General features: G+C 44.3%; 1 protein-coding gene across 4 annotated transcripts in view; it reads right to left on the reverse strand.

Annotated features, from left to right (window-relative positions):
* PDE9A (phosphodiesterase 9A) overlaps nucleotides 1-25,492 on the reverse strand; it is a 98,922-nt gene that overhangs the window by 72,656 nt on the left and 774 nt on the right. For all 4 annotated transcript variants that reach the window (XM_030577067.1, XM_030577076.1, XM_030577059.1 and 1 more), the window contains 3 exons: nucleotides 7,504-7,574; nucleotides 5,622-5,699; nucleotides 4,627-4,670 (listed from right to left, as the gene is read on the reverse strand). In XM_030577067.1, the coding sequence (XP_030432927.1) occupies nucleotides 4,627-4,670; nucleotides 5,622-5,699; nucleotides 7,504-7,574 (193 nt within the window). The remainder of the gene's footprint in view (nucleotides 1-4,626; nucleotides 4,671-5,621; nucleotides 5,700-7,503; nucleotides 7,575-25,492) is intronic.

Raw genomic sequence — 25,492 nt, forward strand, 5'->3', positions numbered from 1 at the left:
GTCATCCCAAGTCCTCTTCTTTTTCCTCCTTATCTGGTTCAGGTGTTTCATGGTGTGAAGGGGGAACACCTCAAGGTTGCAAGAGCAGCAGCTACAGATACAACACAGGGGTACCCTTGTCAGTATAATCACAACAGAAAGCAAAAGTTAAGGTTCAGAACTCACTTCCCTCACTCCCCCAAAGTTTTAAACAAGCCATACATGTTGATACTTCTGCTTTGGAGTGCTTGTCTATGGCACCACTCAGCACCTGCCATGGTGAATAAGGCTTGCTAGAGGTGAGAGAAATGAGGCAAGAAATTGCTCAGTTGCATGAAACTAGGGAAGTGGCACTGAATACGGGCACTATTTTCTACAGACTGTGGTGATTTTAGCTGATATCTCACTACTGAGGGTAACAAAGACACAGAGATCACAGCTGCTACTGGTGACTCAAAGTCGCTTACGTCTGTTTGCTGCTAGCCTGTGTACTGCAATGGCCTGCTGAAGTTACCGCTGATTGGCATGGGAAAATGTCCTACTGCAGAGGAAGAAATAAGGCTGACATCCTTAGAAACCTTCAGGAAAGGACTGCAAAGTACCTCCATGAAAGTTTCATCGAGATCTCTCAGAAGAATTCCAGGGACATCCCTGTAAATATAAATAAATTTCTCCTCATGGCTCCAATCTTGCCTAACTCTACAGGGGAATAAAAAGTAGATAACATTATTTCTCTTTTTTGTACTGCTACCTCTTCTAGTACAAGTAAAATAATACAAAATCCATAAATGTGTCCTGTTAAGTTGGGGGTGCCATCACTGTAATGGGAAATAAATTTACACACTTACCAGAAGATCCTTCCCTTCCACTGGGCTCACTCATTCTTGATTGCCAGGACTGAGTAGATGCATTGGAGTTTCAAACAGGTCCTGGCTAATGGCACAGCTGGACCCTCCCCCGGTCGCTTGTCTCCCAGCCTCATCCTCCTTGCTGTTCAGGTCAGGGACCTGTGGCTCAGGCTCCCAGGAGGTATCCATGGTGGTGGGTTCTCCTCTAAGTATGTCATGCAGCTCTTTGTAAAAACAGAAGGCTTGTGGATTGACTGTTGGCCTTCCTGGCCTTCTGGTATGCCTGACACATTCCTTTGCTTTCCACATGGCCCTGCTGCTGGTTCCTGTTGTACACCTTCTCCTGTAATCCCCATGCAATCTGCTCATAGATGGCCACATTCTATGGCAGGTCCATAGCTGTGCTTGCACAGCCTTTTCTCGCCACAGGCCTAGGAGATCCAGTATCTTCTGTCTATGCCAAGCTGGAGCTTCTATGGAGCATGTAGCCAGCATAGTCTGCTGGGCAGTAGTGCACAACAGTGGAGAGCTTCCAGGTGCGCTCACCAGGCTGGACAATCAGGAAAAGGCATTTTAAATATCCATGGGGCGTTAAAAGGAAGGAGAGACCTTCTGGTCTCTGTGACTTCTGGGCAGTGGAGTTCACAACTGAGACCAGAGCGGTCAATGTCGAGATTGTGGGACAGCTGCTGGAGGACTGCTAAGGTCAACACAGGTAACTCAGTGTCTTTGCTTGCACAGCATTGACCTCGTACATCAACATAGCTCAGTGCCGCTTGGGGAGGGAGTGTAACTGTGTTGCTGTAACGGGGTGCTTACATTGGTGGGAGACAAATTTAAGTGTAGACACATGCACAACTAGGTCAATGCGAAATGGCTTATGTTGACCTAACTTTGTAGTATAGACCAGGCCTCACTATAGTGAAGCTGCTGCTTGTATATTCCTTTCTAAGGGTCAAACTTTCCAGTCTCATCTTTCATGCTCTTCTTTGCTCCACTTACCCGTACTTCACTGTTTTCCAGCTATGTCAGAGAGCAGTGAAAAAAATAGTGCTAGCTACACCCCTTGTGGAAATCGTTGTGGCCCTTTTTTGGCATCTATTTGACTACCAGCTAGTTGCTCTTGAAAGCAGAATGTGGTTGCATCCTCCTTTCATGCAGTCAGGTTTGTTTAAAAAGAAGAACTAGACTGAACATTTTTACAAAAAAGAACAATTTCCCACTCTCAATTCTTTTTATGCCCCGCAAAAGGTCAGGAATGTTTAAAATTAATGGCAACCAATGTAAACGAGAAAACCGAAACGAAAGGAACCTTAATTCCCTTGCATACAGTCCAACTTGCTTCCTTTTCCAGAACAGAAACTGTTTGCCTGCTTTGGCTACTAAACCACCAGGAATTTCCAGCCCTTTTCAGCTTAGATCTTTGGGAATCCCCGCTTCATAAATGAGCAAGAACCCACAGACAGTATTAAAATGATGAGCTGTACTCTAAACAAAGCATGCTCCCCACCTGCCCCCTTCAGCTGGGCCAAAGAAACATGACTATCAGAAAGTGTGAAAAGGCAAATTGGAAAATACAAAGTGAGCTTCATGTAAATAAAACCAAACTACCTGGAGACATTGGGTCAGACTCTCTGCCAGTATAAATCAGCGTAGCTCGACTGCAGAGCCATACTTACGCACACCAGATGAGGATCTGTCCCTTTTTGTAGATTAGGCACGCAAACAATGATACTAGTCAGTATTTAAGGAAGGTCACGCCTCCTAAAACCCCTTTCCTTCTCACTTGTAATGCAGGTATTTAGCTCCTAGGCCAAGAGTTCTGACACTTTCTCAGTGTGGAGCACATTTTAATAAGAAGGACTGTTCATAGGCTTGCTCCCTTCCCATTTGATACTAGTCAGTATTTAAGGAAGGTCACGCCTCCTAAAACCCCTTTCCTTCTCACTTGTAATGCAGGTATTTAGCTCCTAGGCCAAGAGTTCTGACACTTTCTCAGTGTGAAGCACATTTTAATAAGAAGACTGTCTCATAGGCTTGCTCCCTTCCCATTTGCTATCACATGGACCCCTCTCCTCTCATTTGGATAGCCTTCCTTAGTCTTCAGCAGTCACTGCTATGTGAAGTCTTTTAAGTCTCTCTATTGTCATAAAATCCTTTCCCCCTTCCAATCTATCCTATTCCTTTCCCTTGTCCTGCTCCCTTGAACATGCTTCTCCATCACCTGTTCCCTCCCTCTGGACATGCTTCCCAATTGCCTGGCCCTCCCGTCTCCCCTGGACATACTGCCAGGCTGCCTCATTTCCTTTTCCTCTAGACATTGCTCTCCCAATGGAAGCTAGAAGATGCAGCTAGGGCCACGCCATTCTTCCTTGTTTCCAACTGCTTTTATAGCCTCTGTACACTTCTTTGCAGTGCAAAGCCAGCGCCCCTCTAGAGCAGGGATTCTCAAGCTTAATTGCACCACGACCCCCTTCTGACAACAAAAATTACTACATGACCCCAGGAGGGGGGACTGAAGCCTGAGCCCACTTGAGCCTACCGCCTCGGGCGGGGGGACCAAAGCTGAAGCCCAAGGGCTTCAGCCCCAGGCAGGGGCCTGTAACTTGAGCCTGGCCACCCAGAACTGAAGCTCTTGGGCTTTGGCCCTGGGTGGGGGGGGGGGTTGGGATTTGGCCAGCAAGTCTAACGTCAGCCCTGGCGACCCCATTACAATGGGATCCCGACCCACAGCTTGAGGACCACTGCTCTAGAACCAGCTAGACAGAAGCAGCCAGTATCACATGACTAGCCAGCTCCCTGCTGAACACAAGCAAGTGCTCTGTGGACCTCCTGTGCACCCCACACCAAAATCTGGGAGCTGTTGGCCTAAGCATGTTGTTCAAAAGTAGAGAGAAAATGTGAAGCAGATTGGACTGTAGTGAAAGTGCCATTTCTATTCCATTTGGAGGGGGAACAACTTAGCTGCTTTGGAGAACAGGCCCCTGAAAGCACACATGGTATATGCAATGTTGTTGTCCATCCAGAGCTTCTTCAGTCATGTCACATTTATTTAGAGCTACTGAACCTGCACCCAGTAAATGTTTGAAGGAACACCCCCCTTTCCTACGGTACAAATGTTGTGCCCAACTTTGATGAGATGTTTGCAGAGGTAAAAAAAAAAAAATCTGACAAAATACTACACATGGGATTTTCAGAAGTGATCAGTAATGGCCCTACCCTTATTGACCTCACTGGAAACGGCAAGTCTACACAGCAACTAGAAACCCGTGACTGGCCCGTGCCAGCTGACTTGGGCTCACAGGGCTTGGGTTGCAGGGCTGTTTCATTGTTCTGTACACTTCTGATTTTCCTATCTTGCAGGGTCCTAGATCCCAGGCTCCAGCGTGAGTCCAGACATTTACACAGCAATGAAACAGCCCCACATCCTGAACCTGAGTAGCTGGCACAGGCCAGCCATGGGTGTCTAGTTGCTGTGTAGACATACCCTGATACCTTTAGCATTGACCTCAGTGGGAGCAGAGTTCAACTAATGGGGAGTACTTTTGAAAATTCCATCCTACATTTTCACAGATGTGTCTCTAACTTGAATATCGGCTGATTTTAACCACTTTTTACCTGGGAGTTAAATATTTTGCACTATTCCTGATTATGGCATAGTTACAGCCATGTCAGATCAATTTTTTTTGCATGACAGCTAGAGAACATACAAGTTATACATTTCCTAGATTTTTTAATCCCAAATGACCAGCTCAGTCAAGGTGTTTTAGTAAATATGGCTAAAATAAAGGTGTTTTACCTGATAACTGTCCAGTGGCCACAGGTCTCACTTTATATGGAGTACTGCAAAATATCAAAGAGGGCTGGTTACAATGACACTGATAAAACACTGTGTTTTCTATATAGGACTGGTATACATGCCATGAAGAGTGGGAAGAAGTATATGGATGCATTCTGAGCTGGCTTGAAATTTGTGGGTTGAAAATTTACCCATGGAAATAAAGAACATGTACTTTCTATGAATTTATCACCTTCAAATTTGCCACTGCATTAGTGGTAAAGGACTTGGTCAGGCTGTTTTAGTGCCATCAGAATACACCATTGTCACACTGCAAGTACAGCAGAAATCTTTCCCCTTTGAGGAGAGTCAGGTTAGCTTGGAAATAGGGGTGTCAAGGAAATGGTCACTGGGAAGAAGAAAGTTCCTTGGGGCAGGGACAGTCTTTTTGTTCTGTTTGTACAACGCCTAACACAGTGAGGTCCTGGCCCATGACTGGGGTGGGGCCTAGGCACTATGGTATACAAATTAAGAAAGACTAATGAGAGTGGCCACAGTGAAAAAAATAGCAAGGCAGAGCAAGCTCTGAGATGCCAGGGAACAAAAGCAAATAGGGTTTAGAGCCGTGTTGGGCTTGGAGCAGCATATATATGAATCCACACCTCATAAAAGCCGGGACCCACAGTTTCTAAATACTGGCATGCCTACGTTCTAACAGAGAAATAAAGAAGCCTGTGAATTAAGGGAGCTGGAAGCTTTGGAGTAAACATAGTGGGTTGTAAAAAGATGTTCTATATTAAAAACTTACGTGCAATAGTTTTTCCTACTTTAACAACAGGTAAAATTAAAAACCAAGAGGCATTCGTGTTATAATCTTGTGCCCACTTCTGCTGACAGCTACCTCCCACTGCACAGGCTTTCCTGTCATGTTGCACAGGAAAGGTGTTTGTGGCTACGCAAACCCTGTTCCCTTGGCTTGATGCTATTTTACAGGACCAAGCCCTCCTCAGGCTTACCTCTCTGAGTTTGCTGGCATTGTTGGATCGATGGATACCATGCAATTATCAACCGTCAAAAGTGAGATAGTTGTGTTCCTGAAAGACATAAATCAAAGAGGTTTATTTAACCTAGAAAGCGATGGTCCTGATTCTGTGCTGCCTCAGACCTTGCATTGCACTGGTATAACTGGTTAAGTGGGCTTAAAACACTCCCATTCTGAGTAGCTACTGTATCGCACCCATTTTGAACTGGTGTAGATGACTACACAAGGGGTAAGGCCAAGGAGAATTAGGTCGTTAATGGCTATGTTCTGTACAGTACAACCACAAGAGACATTTGTGACTAAAATGCAACTGTACTCTTGTCTGTTCCCAGAGGGAACTTTGCTCCCTATAAAATCACATATGCTGTGCTGCTGAATAATCAGATACTGACTTCCACTGAGGAGGTATGATTTATTGACTTGGCAGATAGATATTGACTGAGTTAAAAATCAATAAAAATACTTACCTTGAGATAATACATACAAAATCCAACCCCCTTCATTCTACACAAGTGATTATCAGTGTTGTTATTCACTTCTTTTACAAAAAGGAACTCTGAAAGTGTTAAAGAAACTCCTTCACAACAAACAAAAACAAAACACCAACAGCAACTGAAAAGAGGGCAATGTTTTCTGAATATTATTTTGCTAGTTTTGGCACCACAAACTGAAATGGGTTTACCAGAAGCTCGTTTGAAATTAGTGAAACTTCAGCAGCCTTTTGTACGGCCCTATTTAAAACAAACCATAACCCAGCCTGTTTAACTGAAACCCTCCTGCTATTGTCCACGAATGGCTTACGTTATTAAACAAGGTTTTCTGAGTGACAGTGGAAGTGTTTAACATCACAGGCAAATGACAATTGTTGATTTCTCCAATATCAAAGGAGGGGTAACAGCAAGGGTAAACAGCAAAGCTTATTGGATTCCATCCCAGAGTTTTATGTAAATAGTAGTCAATAGGATTCTCCAGATGCCCACAGAGTTAACCACACTCAATAACCCTGTGATTTAATGATTTGTTGTTGTTTTTCTTGGATTTTGTACTGTGGGCATGTACATCTAAAGCACATCCTCCTCCTCTCTGCATACTCCTTTTCGAGGGTTCTGTGATGTCCGGGGAGCAGTGGGAACTGGACTCCAGCGCACAGACACAGGGCTGCTGGCTGATTCCCCCAGATTCATGGGTGAAACCTCCAGCCAACTCCCTTTGTGAAGGATAGGAACACCAAACTCTATCCTAAATGAAACAATTAACAAGAAACTTCAGGAGTGGAGACTCATGGAATTTTTAGACCATATCCCCTCCACAGAAATAACCCAAATAAAGGAGAACATGGCCTGGAACAAGGGACTCAGTGACATTTTTGTTTGTTTGTCCCACTTGTGCACAGTTCTAGTGGGTACTCTGTTTGGATACCAGGAGCCTTGAACAAGATTGGTATAGTTCTATTTGACAGTGCCTCAAATGTAAAACTGGTATCCTTGACTGGGCTTGTCTGTGCACAGTTTCCAAAACACTCCTCTCTTCTCTTCTATTCCTTATACCAGACCAATATTGAGATATCTGAGCACCTTCCAATAGTGCATTAAGCCCTCCTCTATTTATATTTATGCATGAATTACTGGTACTCCAATTTCTGATTCCCACCTACTGTAACTTGAGATATGCCGAAGATGCAAAATCCAAATCTGGGTTCAGGTCTGGATTTTGAAATATCTTCTCCTCTTCCCAAAACTCAGGAATTGTTGGGTAAGGGGTTCCATTTTGGAGTGACTTCTGAATTGTTCTGAAGAGGGAAGGAACCAAGGTGAATGGTGTGTTAGCCCTTGTCAAATGTACCTAGTGATACCTACCTTGGTAACCCAGTTGCAATGCAGAAGAGGTCCACAATATCTCTGGAACTGCAGTATTTACTGAAGACCACCTTCCAAGCAAAACAGCAGCAGCAAAGGAAAACAAGAAAGAAGAGAAGGTATGGTTAAATTCCATTGGACATTAACCTCATGTACTGGCTTTATGTAAATGATCATCCTTGCTTTTGAAATATCTGATTTGCCCTGAGTGTTGGAATTCTTTCCTCTTTTTCTTCTCTTCCCACTTTTCTAATTCATTTATTTTCAATGAGAAAGCAGAGGAGGAAAGGGAATTTTGCAATCCTAAACCAACTATCTACAAATATAGCATACGGTACCTGAAATGATAGCAAAGAAACTTTATCATACACAATCTAGCTAATGATCATGACCACATATTGTAGAAAGAAACAATTGTAAGTGCTGAAGGATGTCTATATAATGGGTTAGATCCTCAGTGTCAGTAGGCATCGGTTAATTCAAGTCAACAGTGCTACACTGATTTATATCAGCTGAGGATCTGGTTCTGTAATTTAGACAGAATGTAATGTTTTCCAAGTATGCCAAACTTCCCACTGTAATGTACGGCACTATTGCAATACAGTTAAGTAAGCAGTTGAATCCACTTGAGACAAATGCTAATTTTTCCCACTGCTGTTGACCCCAAAGAATGCCCATTTTTCCTTTTACACACAAAAAATCATGTTAAAAAAACACTATTAAGGTTGCAAAGACAATCCTAAAAGATGTCAGTTTAAAAATCTCCAAAAGTCAGGAAATGCTGGAGTTAGGTTTTCCATGCCACCCCTTTGTACATTTGCATTATGATATAGTCTTTAACTACATGATCACTTACTATTTTTTCTACGGGACCCCTGCCTCTTTCAGTGCACAGGATAGACCTGCTCTGGAGATGAATCATGATATATAGTAAAAAAGGCTGTTGTCTGTCAGACCCCTGCTTCATTTGTTGCAGAAGTTGGAAGGTAACAGAAAGAGAAAGGACACACTCATGGTCTTCCTGTAATCCCCTGCCTCATTCCTTCTGCCACACAGACCTCTTCCATTTGAGATAACAGAATAACTGATAGCAGTAGTAGGTTATCATCCTGTATGTGGATCAGCACTAGAGGGGAGACAGGACACTTTGCCACTGGGTTTCACACATATTTGCTGACAGCAGAGGAATAGTGAGACTCAAGGATCTTGCTTTCCATTCCAGGCTCTAATGGGAAGTGTGCTGTACTAGGCATGGATTTTTCTGTTTATTCCCCCACAAGCATGAACCCTTCTCCAGCCTGTTCCAATCCTGTTGCTTCCTCACTCCTGGCTCCTTCTTCCAATCTCATTCTCTTCACTTTGCAGCTCCCAGTCTCCATGCCTCAGGCTTCTCATTCCAGTACTAACCTCTTTGCTCAGTGGTCCCAGTTCTCCCCTCCTTGCTTCTCATCCAGTCTGCCTCCCTCCTCCACCCTGGCCTCCAGTTGCTCCCTCCACCCACATTCCCAGTCTCCTTCCCTAGTTTCCTCTTCCAACTTCACTGTTCTCTCTTGCTTCCCAGCTCTTTGAACCACTCTGTTTGTCCAGTCAGTCCCACTTCTCTTGTGCACCCAGCTCCTCAGAGCTCTTTCCCCTCCCTGGTCACTTCCTTTACCCTGCCCCCCCTCACTTCCAGTCTCCTCCCACCTACTGGCTTGCTCCCCATTAACTTCCCTGATTTCCAGTCTTAGTCCCTCTCTTGCCCCAACTCCTGATCTGAAACACGTCTCCCTCCTTCCCTAGCTCATAATTCCAGTCTCTTTATTCAGCCAGTGCCAGTTTCCTTGACCAGCCTGCCCAAGTCTCCCTCTCCCCACCCCACCACCCTCTATCAGCATGCAGCCCCCTCAGGCTTCTTGTTCTATCTATTCTCCCTCAGGTCTGGCTCTTTCCTTGCAGCACCCTCCTCCTCACTGCCTGGGCCCAGCAGAGGGGCCATTAAGAGCCCAGTGTCTACTTTCAGTTCCAGGGCCTTGGCTCTGATTCAGCTTGGCCTGTAGCAGCCTAGAGCTGTAATTGCAGAGCAAGTCCTGCTCAGACCTGGGCTATAATGTGCCCGGTGCTCATGGAATCTTCAGGGGATTTAGCCACTAAAATCTAAGAAGTCTCTACTGAGCATGTGCAAACTGAAATTTTTCAAAGGCTTAAACCTTGGCCAAATTTGGGCAGATTTTCACAGGGATGATAAAAGGCACATCCCTGACACAAAGACCAAATTTCAAGTCCCTGCTCCAAAGCAAGCTCCCCTCCTCCTACCCCCATATCATTTCAAAGAAAAGGTCTCAGAAGTGGTTAAACCTGGGCAAAATTTACGTTTCCCTAGTCTTGTTCTCAGATATGGCTGAACAGTTTTGGTTGAAATGAAACTAAATAAATAAATTCAGCCTGAAGCAGACATCCAACACGGACCATTTCAACCCATATTAGTCAAAGTTTGGCAAAATAATAAGCAACTGAAAACAGGGTCTTATAATGTGAGGTGTCAGGCAATCTTAATAATAGGTGGTGCTACCAGCCCCACCTATAAGATCAGGACTCAATCTTGTACTGATGCTTGCAGCACTAAGCAGTCAAATAAATCATAAATTAGGCCAAAAATGAGATTTATCTCATGATTTTGAAACCAAAGTATATATACAGATATTGGGTTCTTATTTGCCTCCTGATTTTTGAGCCTTTAGGGATCATGTTGGCAAGCTTTTCTACACAACCCTGGGGCAGAAACTTAACATTTTCTGCCCAGACAATGAAAGTTGAGATTTTCACATAATAAAAAGATTCCAGGAGTTGGGGATTTAAGAACACACACCAAGTATCACAAAAGTCATAATAGAATTTTAAGAGTGGGCAATGCACAGGATATGTGAGACTAGGTAAGAAGTGCTACCTTTTAGAACAGATATTTAATCAATGTTTCATATCCCAGTCTCTGGGAGAAATTAAAAACCTCACTGTAGTGGTGGTGGCATGTGGTTTTTGTTGGTGATGGGGTTTTTTAATATTAAGAGAAAGGGATAAATGTTAATGCATTTCCCCACTCATTCAGGTATCTAGATTAAATTTACAGGATTGAACAGTTAGATCATTAAAAAGCCGAGGTAGATCGTTACCAGTTATTACACGTTATTTGGAAAGTAATTGGCATCAACAGTCAATTTATCCTATATGGCTATTTTGATAATCACCACAGTGATGGACCTTAGTTTATTATAGTCCAGCTGCAATCAAAGCAATACATCAAGGTTTTAAATATATTTTTTAATCAGATTTAGATATGGCTGAAATCCTGCTCTTAGCAAAATGCAGCATCTTTCTGAGATGCTAGCTACTAAAACTGTCTGACACAATATCACAAGCCCATTACTGTACAAACAACTGACAAATGCAATAATTTAGGAGATGATGGCAATTGCAGCTGAACTCAGAATGAACTTTTGTGACATGCTGGGAGTGTTATTTCAGGTGTCCAGGGTTCTCATTCTGGAAATCAATTATTAGTGACCAGAAACTGGGATAAGAGTGGGATAAGATAAATATTCAGGAAGCACTAAAGGTCAGAAAGCCAGCCTGTTTCATGAAGGAAAACACAGGGCTTTCAATGAAGCCAGGATGATTTTTTAAAAGTTCCAGATAATAACTGTAAGCAGTGTCAGGATGAGCTCTACCCTGACATCTGGTGGAAAGAATTTCAGAGAGTGTATTTGCATAGGCACGCCTACCCCATCCCAGGCTGCCGAGCTGTGGGACTGCTTTGTGACAGAAATGACTCAACCTCAGTTGGGTGGTACTTGCTAGACAAGGGACATGGGTTCCAAAACCCAGTGAATTGAGAGAGGCTGGGGACAGGTATCTGTGCCTGGTGGGGCAGTCTCCTTGTGGAGCCAGAAGCACCAGTTCCACCCCCTCCTCTCTCCACTGTGGAATGTCAGAGTTGATTTTTTTTATTCCCTCAAGAATCTAGACACAGGTTACTGAGCTGAACCCACTTTGGGCTAATGGTGCACTAGCACTGGGGCTCCCCTACTAAGAGCTGAGATCACTAAGAGTTGAAATCACTAAAGAGCTGAAATTACTGAGCTGAGAGCACTGAGTACTGTGCTAACTAGTGGGGGAGCCTGAAGCTATACTGTGGAACAGAGCAGCTGGCGGAGTGGAGCAGTTTGTGGGGATGGCTGGAGCAGATCACGGGACAGCTGGTGGAGAGGAGCGGCTGGCAGAGCGGAGTAGCTGCGGGATGGGTGGAGCGGCCCATAGAGCAAGTGGAGCCGAGCAGTTTGCAAGGAGAACTGGAACAGCTCATGGAGCAGAGCAGCTGGTGGAGCGGAGCAGTTTGCGAGGACGGCTGGAGGAGCAGAGTGAAGCGGCTGGTAAAGCGGAGCAGTTCATGGAGAAGGCGGAAGCCGAACCCACGGAGAGGCAGGGCAGTTGGCCTCGGACCACGTAAGGTGCCCCTTTCTACCCAGGCTGGGGGGAGGGACCTCTACAGATAAACTCTCGAACCCCAGGGTGGCATTGACCAGAGACTTTTGGGTTGCTGGACTTTGGGGGGATTGGACTTAAAACCCTAAGGGGAAAAAGGACATTGCCAAACATACTTGGAGGTGGGTTTTTGTTTATGGTTTGTGTTATAACCCTGTTTGTGGTGTGTCATAAACAGATAGCTAAGGGTTAATATCTCTTTCACCTATAAAGGGTTAACAAACAGTGACCTGCAAACACCTGACCAGAGGACCAATCAGGAGACAAAATACTTTCAAATCTCATGGAGGGAAGCCTTTGTTTGTGGGTTTGGGGTTTGGCTTTGTTCTCTCTGGGTCCTGGACGGGACTAGAGGTGCAACCAGGTTTCTGCCAATCTCCCTGCTACAGTCTCTTATCTATTCAGAACTGTAAGTAAGAAAAGGCGGTCATAGTCTTTTAATTTGTTTTTTTTTCATTTGCATATGTGTACTTGCTGGAAGTAGCTTAAATTGTGTTTCTGCTGGAGAAAGTTTCTTTCTATTGTTTATAGTTGAAAGATCCTGTAACTTTTTACAATCTAAAGTGCAGAGATAAACCTTTTACTTTTTTCTTTCTTTTTTTTATTAAAAGTTTTACTTTTTAAGACCTGTTTGATTTTTTCCTCCTAGTTAAGGTTCAAGGGAATTGGTGGGGAGAAGGGAAGGATAAATTTTCTCTTTGTGTTAGATTCACGCAGCTTGAATCTGTATGGCCTCTGGGTGAGGGGGAAGGTAACACTCCTCTCGGTGTGGTGATTCAAGAAGTTGAATCAGGCGATCTCCTAGTGTTCCCAGGGCGAGAAGGAGCTGGGAGGAAGAAGGGAGGGGGAAGGGAATGGTTTATTTCTCTTTGTTGTGAGACTCAAGGAATTTGGGTCTTGGGAGCCCCAGGGAAGGTTTTTTGGGGGAGACCAGAGTCTATCAGGCGCTCTACTCTAAGTCCTGATTGGTGGCAGCCTATCAGATCTAAGCTGGTAATTAAGCTTAGGGGAATTCATGCTAGTACCCATATTTTGGACGCTAAGGTCCAGAATTGGGAATTATACTTGACATGGTGTTTCTCCAATGGGATGCCGCATTGATTCCTTCCTTTATTAAAAAGATTTTGCTACACTCAGACTCTGTGCTTGCGAGAGGGGAAGTATTGCCTCCTAGAGGCGCCCAGGGGGGTGTGTTATGTGAGTGTCCCAGGTCACTGGCTGGGGGCTCGAGCCGGTTATGCATTGTGTTACTGAAACGGAACCCCTGGATACTGAACCCGGCCCTTGTTGCTGCCAACTCAGAGGGGCAGAAGGGTTACATAACAAAAGATTGCAAAGTTATATTTAAAGTGGACTATGGGCTAGAGTCCTAATTTTCTTGGTCTTTTAAAAGTTTGATAGAAACTGTGATTCATAAATCACTTGTTGCATTTTGATAAGGAGCTCAAGATTTAGTTGGGGCTTGGTCCTGCTTTAAGCAGGGGGTTGGACTAGATGACTACCTGAGGTCCCTTCCAACCTTGATATTCTATGATTTGAATGATTGTCTTTAGGGGTTTTTTCTTTAATCCAATGATTTTAATGCTATAAAAGGTATTTTCCTTTGTCAGCTGCTGAACTCTTCTCATTAGCTTCCTTCTCTTTTCAAGCAAAGCAGTCAGCCGGCAAGCAATCATTTCCCAGCAAATATACAATTGTTTCTGTGATTGCCTGCACATTCTTACTCCCAATGAAGTAAACGGGAGTTTTCCTGGTGACTTCTCAGTGGGAAAAGGGTTGGGCCCTTTGTTTTGAGACTGAGGTGGTGAGTAATTTTGCCCTAAGGCCTGATTAATGAGCTAGTAGTATCCTTTCTATTTTACATTATGTGTAACTCGTGTAGGGGGGTGGGGATGGGGGGGATGGACTTTGGGCACATGTGTGCCATTTATAGCCCTAGCACAGTCTGAAAAGCCCATTCACTCAGAGCCCGCTTTTATTACACAGACATTAGCAATTTTCACCATCTATGGGTGAACCACAACGATATTAATATGCAAACTTCCATTGCCACATAGGGTTTGGCTACACTTCCAGCAGTACAGCACTAGGAGTTACAGCTGTCTTCATCCAGCTGTGTAGGGAAAGCGCTGCAGTGTGGCCACACTGACAGCTACCAGTGCTGCAGTGTGGCCACATTTGCAGCGGTGTTGGGAGTGGTGCATTATGGGCAGCTATCCCACAGAGCACCTCTTCCCATTCTGGCGCCGTGGGTTGTAGGAAGAGGGCGGAGGGGGCGGGTCATTCTGCTTCCTGTTCCAAAGCCCCGTGATGCATCATTTCACATCCCAGCAATCCCTGTGTTCCCATCCACACTTGGCGCCATCTTTGCACGGTTTCAGTGCAGCGTGATTCTGTGTTCCGTTTTGGTCTGCAGGAAATGGAGCCCAAACTGCTGAGGAGTATGCTGATGAGTCTCGCCAGCACATCATGTTTGGCAGTTAAGCTATTCCTTAAGATCCAAAGTGACAATGAGGAGTCCGACGATGATAGCGAGTCGCATAATGCGTACGACACGAAATTGCTTGTGGCATTCACGGACATGCTCAGCACTTTCATGGGACTGTGTGAGGAGCTCGACCTCACCCTGCAGCGCAAGGACATGAGATTGAGAGCTGCCCTGCCAGTGGAGAAGCGGGTGGCTATTGCAATCTGGAAGCTGGCAACTCCAGACAGCTACCGATCGGTCGCGAACCAGTTTGGAGTGGGAAAGTCGACCGTTGGAATCGTGTTATGCAAGTTTGCAGGGCCATTAATTGCATCCTGCTAAGAAGAACCGTGACTCTGGGGAACGTGCAGGACATTCTGGAGGGCTTTGCACAAATGGGTTTCCCTAACTGTGGAGGGGCAATAGATGGGACGCATATTCCTATTCTAGCACACCCCACCTAGCATCCGAGTACGTTAATCAGAAGGAGTATTTCTCTAGGGTTCTCTAGGCGCTTGTGGAAAAGCTGCAGGGAGCACCTACACTGAACACTATCCCAACATTTTCCACAGGAGTTAATCCTGGAAGATATCTCACTGCTGTGGGTCACCTGGGAAGAGCGGGAGGGTCTTCTACAGCAATACGGATTCCACCCTGGCCCCTATGCGGCTTGCCTGTTTGCAGCAATGGTCCCCCCACCCCTCGCGGCACAGTGGCGCGGACGCGTTAGCCTGACTGGGACAAGGACCACAGTGGCTCTCCCAAGAAACCTGCGCAAGAACACTGCCCACGCTCTGGCTGAAACTTTTGAAGAGATTACCGAGGCCAATTACCGCGACGTGATAGACCACATCAATGGGCTATTCCACATCTAGGCATGCATGCATGCAGCCCTAACCCTTCCTCCTCTCCCAAAACATTTCCATCCTGAAACTAAAAGCCGCTTACCGGGAACCCACTCCTCTGCTTGTCCTTCACCAAGTACCGGCTGCTGCAACTGGCTACCTTCCTCCTGGCTTGAGAAGAGCTCCTGGCTGCATGCCTTCTGGGACTCCAGGGTGTCTCCCCGCACCCCAGTACCCTCACTCTCGCTTTCCTCCTCCTCCTCCTCCTCCCCCCCTGCTCTGAAGTGTCCATCGTGGTCCTCGGAGTGGAGGTGGGGTCACCCCCAAGTATCGCGACCAGCTCCTTGTAAAAACGGCAGGTCGTGGGGGCAGCGCCGGAGTGGCGGTTTCCCTCGTGGGCTTTGCAGTAGGCACTCCGCAGATCCTTCATTTTAACCCTGCACTGCAGTGCCTCCCGGTCATGGCCCCTTTCCATTATGGCCCTTGATTTCTGCCCATAGGTATCGTAATTCCTACGGCTGAAGCACAGCTGGGACTGCACAGCTTCCTCCCTGCAAACAGTGATGAGGTCCAGCAACTCGCCATTGCTCCATGCTGGGGCTCGTTTGGCGCGTGGAGGCGTGGTCATCTGGAAAGATTCACTGATTGCACTCCACACCTGGCTGAGCAAACAGGAAGGGGATTTTTAAAATTCCTGGGGAATTTAAAGGGCAGGTCTGATGGTTGGTCACCTGAGGCCAGGGCAGTAGAGGTCAAACTGATGAGCAGAGTGGCTAGAACAGGCATTCTGGGATACCTCCGAATACTTCTGGAGGCCAATAACAGCGCTTTTGGTGGCCACACTGGCCGGGCAGCACTGCATGAGCAGTGCTATAGTCGTTATTCCTCTCGTTGAGGTGGAGAACAACCAGCGCTGTAGCAAGGGAGATACAGCGTTGTATGTGCCTTGCAAGTGTGGACGGTGATTCAGTTGCAGCACTGTAAAGCCACTACCAGCACTGCAACTGTCCAGTGTAGCCAAGCCCATAGGGTGACAAGATAGCAAGTGTGAAAAATCAGGACAGTGGATGGGGGGTAATTGGCAAAGCCCCAAATATTAGGACCTTCCCAATAAAATTGGGACATCTGGTCACCCTAGTTGCCAATGGCAAAATGATTAGCCACCGACCTGTCACAGTCTATGATAATCTGCTTCCAGATGGCAATTGCAACTCACTTCTGGCCTCTCTCAGCTGCATGTCCCAGTACTTAAGGGCCAAGGGAAGCTCATCACACACTCCAGAAAGGCGTATTTCCTTATACAGAAGTTCTAGAACCACCAACAGTCATCATCCTAGGTCCGCATGATAATGCAGTCCCATCATTCTCCTTGTGGTCCTGCTCCAGAATTGCCAATCAGCTTACTAGGATTCCACAGCTATTAAAAGCTGCATCAGCTGTCTCCACTGCTCCATATCTGCATGCAGCCTGCATGATCTTCTTAACAAGCCCTGCTGCCATTGTTTTCTCAGGATGACAAGCGGCTACTGAAATGCCCTCTATTGTGTCTGATGTCCTGTTTCCGTCTTGAGTTGCATTAATGCCAACATCTCAGAGTAGGAGCCATGGTTACCCACAGATTGGGACAGAGGTCCACCCTGGACAGAAATCTAGAGAGTGCCAAACAAGAAGTACTTCATTGAATTGGTGGGCTAAGACCACTTCCACACAGGTACCCAGGTTGTCCCAAAATATGCTTCCAAAAAAATAAATTCATAGAGTGGCACAGCTTAGAGCAGGACTAAAAACTATGGGATGTGCTCTCAGAAGTTTTATGGCCTTACAGGCATGAGTACAGTACCAGTGTGGATGCAGCAATTCCCCTGTGGCTTTGCAGTGTGGACACTCACACTGCTGCTAGGCCAACCTGGGTGCCAATCACTAGAGTTACCAAAATCATGTGACTGTAGTGAAGGGTGCTGGATTGGAACTCTGAATGAATTCTTCTGCTTATCCATAGAAGAGATATAGCACAGGCAGTGGCAATTCAGGTGGCCATACACTGCCCCAGCAACACCCCGGAGAACTGACATCTAGAGTTTAGTGGTGGGTTGAGGCAATATAACCATTCAGTCCTTAGTTTCTTTGTTAACTCCATTGGCAAGGGTGACAAGATTGTGTGGATTCTTATCTGCTGGGAACTCGACTGGCGCCACTAGGTTCATTTCAAATAGACCTCATGTTGTAGTTACCAAAAGTTGCTACAATTTTGGACTGGACTTGAATGCACCACCTTGAGACAGAAGGCTCTGTCTTTCACCAGCTATTTCCTTCCCTGTCCAGTTCCCTGCAGAAATACTGTCACAAACTTCTCTTTATTGAACTATCAAAGCCAGCTCAGTTTAGTCATTTTTATTCTGGTTCTCTTTTAAGAACACTCTAAAGGTGGGGGAGAGGGCGCTAGAGGGTTCAGTCTGAATTTGCAGATTGCTAACTTCAAGATCCCCAATCATATATAAATCCAGTTAACTGCCTCTCCCATGTGCATGTGCCAGACAGCAATGGAAGGCATATAATCCTCAAAAACATTATAGCAACTGCACATAGTTGCTTCCCTGGTTTTAGGGTTAACATTTGCTACATTTCAGTCCCTGTTCCCCCCCCTTGTCTTTAGATGAATTTCCAATAGGCTTAGAAAAAAGGACAGTGAAACTGGTCATCATTTAATAATATTTTGCACAATCATTTTAATAAGCCTCCAACAAACCCAACATGTAGCCATTTGATTTAAGCACAGAACATGCTCGGGTTGCTTCTGAGAGTAACATGAAGCAAGGAAAGAAAGCAGAGTGACTAATGAGATGACTGAGACTTTCTGGAGTGGAAATAATAGTTGGATTAAGCGTGCAAAGAGTGTGAAATAGGCCACTGAGTCAGCACTAATGCTTATTGACTGAGTTTTGGGTCACAGCCACAATGCTAATATTTCTGTAACATTTTTAGACAAACATCCTTTCTATCTTAGTCCCTTGTGTACAGCTCTGGTGTATGTCAAAGATCTCATGGTACGTTGCGGAGAGGGTAGAGATTAATAACCCGTGTCTTGCCCAATATTCCCACTCAATAAAACACATTTTAATATTCAAGGCTGAGCAGGAGCAATTATTAAAGACACAATAACTGCTCTGATTACACATAGTCTCTACCCTACCAGTTTACAACTAATTACTTTGTATTTCACTTTGCGATCTGGATACCATGAGCAGAAAACAGTGTATAAACTCAAATTCTGTTCTATGTTTAGCTTCAGAGTAGCTCATCTTCCGCATGTCAGAATTCTATCCTTTATTAATTTTTGCTGATAATTGGATTTTGTTCCAATTTTTCAACAAGCATTTGAATTTTTTTCCCCCCTGGTGAAATTCCTAATTGAGTAGTGCAAAAAATACTTTCGAAGCAAGCCTGTGCTTGGCTTCCAGCCCTTTGCATGGTAGCATCAACCTGTTGGATCTGACATCAGTACTCTTAGGTGATGTATTTTTTCAGACAGTAAAATAGGCAGGATCACTGTCAAACAGTATGGGGTTTGCGACCTTTTAGAACTGTGTAAAATGCTAGTGTCTGTAGAAGAACACTGCAGCATAGCTTGTCTCGTACAACATACCATAATAAGCCAGCAGATGGTGCCTAAGTGCAAGCAGCCAAGTTTTGGTGACTCAGTCACCAAGAGGGGCAAGAAGCCGGAGGATTCCAGAACAGATGGGAGGAGTAGGTGGAGAGGCAGCGGGGAGAAGCGCCTCGGTGGAAAGGGAGGAGGACTGTGTTGCACTGGGTGTGGGTGTCTGTGAGGCCAGGGAACAGGACTGTGATGAACACTGCTAGACTGCAACTGGTGGTGAACACTTTGGATTCAGACTCACATGTGTCCCAAGGGAAGGTGAAGGCTGAGTAGCCAAGGAACAAGGGTACCCCAACAGGTCAGAGATCCAAACTGAGCGGCCACCGAGCAACGCACCCCACCAACCTAGCGCATTTCTGCTTTATGTGCACTACTGGTGTGATCTGAGGCCTTAGGTGGGCTGCACATGTGTGTGAAGGTTTTGGGTACCTTTGGGGGGGCGGAAAGGGGAGGGATGATACTATTGTTTCACTGTTGCTGTTGAATTCCCTTCAGTCCCCCTCCCCTTTCGACCCATCAGTCTATATCCATTCCCTTGCTTATATTCCTTTATATAAATGGTCTCAGAATTCCTGTGTGTGAAATTGGGTCTTTGCGTTAGGGGCTTCTGGATCCTTGTAAGCAAAGAGGGTTTATGCCCAAACCAAAAAGAGAAATAGGTTCAAATGCATGCTTCCTTAGGACATCTACCAGCACTTGTGTCTAGCTCAGAGAAGGGGTGCAGAGTTGGCACAATATGATTATGCCTTATTGTGTAATGTTTCTTGTCCAGGCTGTGAAAAGTGTTATTGAATTGCTTTAGCAACAGTTTTCACAGAAGAATTTTGAACTGCTAAACAGGAAGACTGATGTGATGTTTCTCTCATCATGATTATCCTTTCCTCTCCAATAGCCTTACATGGCCATATCAATGTGAAACAGGAGCACTTAAATACTACTGTGTTGAAATCACGGGGAAAGAAGAAAATTTCTTTTCTAATTTTGTAATCAAATGGTGTTCTTGAGAAGCTGAGAAAGTACTGAGAAGACTACCTATCTTATCAGTTATATTTCCCAAATATAGATATGAGCCCCATCTAAAACCTCACTTCTAAATACCAAGAGTTTATGAGTGTTTGAAATTCAGATCCAAGTAGTGTAACTTGAGTCTATCCCTATCCAAAATATCAGGTTGTTTCTCCTTTATTTCCCAACCTAATTAATAGTTGGCCCAGTAACTTCACCTGTCAATGCCTCAGTTTCCCATCTATAAAATGGGGATAATGATACTTGCCTCTTTTATAAAGTGCTTTGGGACCTACTGTTTAAAAAAACCCACACAATTAGAGCAGGGTATAATTATAATTGGTAGTCTTGTCTAAACCATTTAGGATACAACACAACACTGAGCTAGGATGCTCATTTTGTGTTTGCGATTATCCTACTAAAGTTTTAAATGTTCTATTCAAAATGTTATGCCTGATTTTTGGTTTATGCTGGTGTAATTCTAGTTGCGGGTAGGGGAAGAGAGAAACAGCAATCCAAGAATTTAAACCCTCCACTAGCTTTTTACATTGCCTGTGTATCAGACAGAGGGGTGGATGTTAGATCAGATGGGGCCAGAGATCTAACTCCTATATGGGTCAGTCTTCTCTCAAGAACACTGGCAGATTCGGAGGATAGTCACTTCAGCACAGTACACAGATGAAGAGTAAATGATTACTTTTCTAATGATAGCATGTGATTCTGAAATGAAGCATAGAAGCCAGAAAGATCCTGCATATTGTGATTTCAAGACACACGACTGTATGATCAAACTTAAAAAGTAACAGAGGGTAAAAAGTAATATCCACAAACTGAGAGGTTTGGAAGAAAACATCTTCAGGTGGAACCCTCAGTAAAGAGAAATTATCTGGTGGGCACTTGGTGATGTGCACTGGTCAGTGCTTAATTTGTAACGAAAGAGTTACAAGCAGTTAGGTGCCGGGGTTCAAGCAATTTTTTTACTTTCATAACTGACACAGCAAGTCCAACGGTGATGGGGCTCTGAACTGCCAAGCTGAGAGGTGCCCCGCGGGGCTCAGCCCTAGAACTAAGTAAGGACTGGCAGATGAGAGCTCCAGGCTAGATTCCTGGTCAGGAATGCCATGGGAAGAAGGAGTGCTGCAGAAGCTGTGTGCTTTGTAGAGATGTAGTGACCGGTACAGGAAGTAATGAGAGCTTGGTGTGGATCTGTGCAGTACTTCTGGCCAGAAGGATGGTGGCCCTAAACTTAAGCCTTTGAAGTGCTTGGAAAAATGCTTGGGGGCTCTAAGAAATATGCTGAAGATACCCAACCAGCTAAACAGAGATACCACCTTTTAAAGAGAATGCAGAAGGGAGCATTAACTACTGATATGATCCCCTCTTCCAAATTTCTGAAGTCTGTTTTAAACCATTTTTTACTCTAAAAAATATTCACTAAGCTGCACTGTACAAATAGTTTAACATAACAGGGTGTTTTAGAATGTCCATTGCTTAATTTGCTGCATTAATAACTAGACATAAAGAAACTATTTTATCAGCTTCCTTGAATTCACTGAAATTTGATGAGTCACAGGGAAAGTTGAAACAAATTACACGAATCATGATCTGCACTATTTTTCATGGGCTGTTGTCTTTAGGGGTCTACCATCAAGAACTATGGCCCTGATCCTGCAGACAATTATTCCCACACATAACTGCAGTGGTTCTCAACCAAAGGTACGTACGTGTATCACTGGGGGTACACAGAGGTCTTCCAGGGGGTACATCAGTTCTTCTAGAGATTTGCCTAGGTTTACAACGGGCTACATAAAAAGAGCTAGCGACATCAGTACAAACTAAAATTTCATACAGAATGACTGGTTTATACATCTCTATATACTATATACTGAAATGCAAGTATAATATTTATGTTCTAATTAATTTTTTATAATTATATGGTAAAAATGAGAAATTAAGCAATTTTTCAGAACTAGTGTGCTGTGACACTTCTGTATTTTTCTGTCTGATTTTGTAAGCAAGTCGTTTTTAACTGAGATGAAAGTTGGAGTATGCAAGACAAAATCAGATTCCTAAGAGGGATACAGTAGTCTGTAAAGGTTGAGAGCCACTGCAAAACAGTAATCCTATGGGCAGAGCTGCCTGGGGAGGGGGGCAGAAGTGGGGCAATTTTCCCCAGGCCCCGCCCCGAGTTTTCGGCAGCACTTCCATGGCGGGCCCTTCACTTGCGCCGGGTCTTTGGCAGCGGGTCCTTCAGTGCAGTGGAAGACTTGGAGCAAATGAAGGACTCGCCGCCTGGTGAGCACAAGTGCAGCAAGTAGTGGAAAAAAAAAAAGCTGCGATGGGCGGCACTTAGGCTGCTCTACTGACGCCGCTTCATTCTTCAGCTGCATTTGGCGGTGGGTCCTTCCCTTCGAGACGGACCCGCCACTGAATTACCGCCGAAGACCCAGCCCTGCCACAGGATCCCTGAATCCTCTGAGCAGCCCTGACTATGGGTACTCATATAGGACTACTCATATGAATAAAGAGCATGTGAAAGTTGGCCGGAGTACTTCAGAAAGGGATCTGGGGGTCAGAGTTGATCACAAGCCTAATATGAGTCAACACAGTTGCAAAAAAAGCAAACATCATTCCGGGATGTGTTAGCAGGAGTATTATAAGCGAGACATGAGGAGTAATTCTTTTGCTCTACTCTGTGCTGATTAGGCCTCAACTGGAGTATTGTGTTCATTTCTGGGCCCCACATTTCAGGAAAGATGCGGACAAATTGGAGACAGTCCAGAGAAGAGCAACAAAGATGACTTAAGGTCTAGAAAATATGAACCATGAGGGAAGATTGAAAAAATTGGGTTTAGTCTGGGGAAAAGAAGATGAGAGGGGACATGATAAGAGTTTTCAAGTACGTAAAAAGTTCTTATAAGGTGGAGAGAGAAAAAATGTTCTCCTTAACCTCTGAGGATAGAGCAAGAAACAATGCGCTTAAATTACAGCAATGGAGGTTTAGGCGGAAATAAGGAAAAAACTTCCTAACTGTCAGGGTGGTTAAGCACTGAAATAAATTGCCCAGGGAGGGTGTGGATTCTCCATCACTGGAGATTTTTAAGAGTAGGTTAGACAAACACCTATCAGGGATGGTCTAGAACTCTAGATAATACTTAGTCCTGCCATGAGTGCCAGGGACTGGACTAAATGACCTCCTGAGGTTCCTTCCCAGCCTACGATTCTCTGATTCTACTGCCGAATTCTCAAACAAACACTTTCATTCTGCAGATTACCAGGATCTCAATACACTGAGCACTCTGGTCTAGCAGTTAGACAGAGTCAGGTCACGTACCAGCTTTGTGCATCAGTTTACCTAACATTACACTTACCTGCTAGGATGTGATGCTTAATTAAATGTGAATGTTTTCATTAACAGCTCCTCAAGTGTAATGTGCTACATAACAGATCCTCAGGCATAATACTCAATGAGTCTGATTGTCCTCTGATTTAAATGAGGAGTAGCTCCACAGAGGTCAATGGTGTACTCCAGTACAAAACTGGTATGAGGTCAGAATCAGGCCATTTAAATGCAAAAGTATTTATTATTATCATCATTATCATCAGATGCCCACCTCCATTACAATACTCTGAAATGTTCATCAGCACGGTCAGACTTTGGGGCTAAATTGTTTCAGACTCAAACAATTCTATAATGATCATATTTCAGTAGTGGGTAAAGTAAGGAGTACTTCAGCATTAGTTTAATGAGCTGCCTTTAGAAATCACAAATACTGCATTCCTTGGAAGATTATGGATTCCTTTCGTCTAATTATATCTTTACTTAGGAGGCATGAGGCTTTGCGAAATGCTCTGCTTACCCTGAATGAACCCCCATTAACTCTATATTTTTACTGCAGGAATCCTTCCAAACATTGCACAGATGGAATTTCACATCTGACAAAAGAAACAGATAACGTTTATCGAGCAAAATTTATATTGCTTGAGTTTGCGTTGCTATTTCATGCAGTCATGCCTCTGGAGTGTTCTTCTGCAATACAATTACTCTCCAGAGACTAATCCTGGGAAATGCTCAATTTTTAGCAGGAAGAAGTGACAAGTATTATTTAGTAAATACGATGTAAATGCTCTTGATCTTTTTAAAATAAAAATTAAAATCTTAGTTTTTCTATTTTTGAAGGTGTTAGGGAACTTCACACAGCATGTGTCATTTCCTTGGATTATTAGGAAACTAGCTCTGCTAGACTGTGGCAAAACATAAATCCTCCCTCCTGTTTAACAGAGTTTGGATGCTCCTTTCTGCTAGTGACGAAGAGCTGACAGCAACAGAGATTTCACCTTCAACTCAAAGCCCTCAAACTGATGAGGTGATAATATTCTGCTCTGGGGAAACTTGTGCAGCTGTACATTATCCGAGATCTTATTTTGACTATATGCCTAATTCTCTACTGACATGCTTCTGTGAGCTTATAGGTGACCAGAGCAGAATGTGTGTGTGGGGGGTGGAACTGCAGGCAAAGGTGACACACTTTGATATGACTGTAGGCAGCTAATCCTAAATTACACCTCTATTTTTATATAACACTGTCCTCAGGAGCCAAAAAATCTTACTGCGTTATATCGAACTTGATTTGATCTGCCAGAGCGTGAAGCCCCCCCCAGCACTGCTTTACCGCGTTTCTATCCGAATTTGTGTTATATCAGGTAGCGTTATATCGGGGTAGAGGTGTACCTGTTTATAAGGTCATTTAAAACATGGGGGAAATGCACACTGCTTTTTTTTCTTTTTTGCAAAGGAAAAGCTGAGGCTAGGTGAAATAATAATTTAGGCTTGAACCTTAAAAATATGGCTATTTTGAATTTTGCAAGTCACAGTAAGATCACTCTTTAATAGCTTACTGTCTTCTATTTGCTGTATGAGACAAGTCACTTGATTTGTGGCTGAAAGATGATCTAGGATAAATTAGCAATAGAAACAGTAGAGTGTTTATGTGTAAAATGCATCTCTAATATATTTCACATATTCTGAGCTGTATGTTTTTTAGTTACTAAACATTCCTCAGATCAGGGAAAGCATCTTCCTCTATGTTCTGTATAGCACTGAGCACACAAACAATATCTGAAGTTTTGATAAAAGTTTAATGATATGGAAGAAGGACTTTGCCAATGTTATTGGGGATCCCTACCTGATGCTACAGATACATAATACACTATAATAATGAAATAGCTTCCCATACCATTTAAAGTGTATTTTAAAATGTCTTCCTGCCATTAATATCGGTGTGCTAGACAATCTCAAAATAATGCAACATAGCTTCTTTTCCAGTTACTATTGATCATGTGAAAACCAGGAAAGCACCTTTCCACATGCGAAACTTTGCAAACATGTAGAGCACTCCTGGAAGACTATTAAATCAGGAATTCACACACACACACACACACACACACACACACACACACACACACACACACACACACACACACGTGTGCGCGTGC

Source organism: Gopherus evgoodei, chromosome 1 (assembly GCF_007399415.2).
Source record: "Gopherus evgoodei ecotype Sinaloan lineage chromosome 1, rGopEvg1_v1.p, whole genome shotgun sequence".
Classification (NCBI taxonomy): domain Eukaryota; kingdom Metazoa; phylum Chordata; order Testudines; family Testudinidae; genus Gopherus; species Gopherus evgoodei.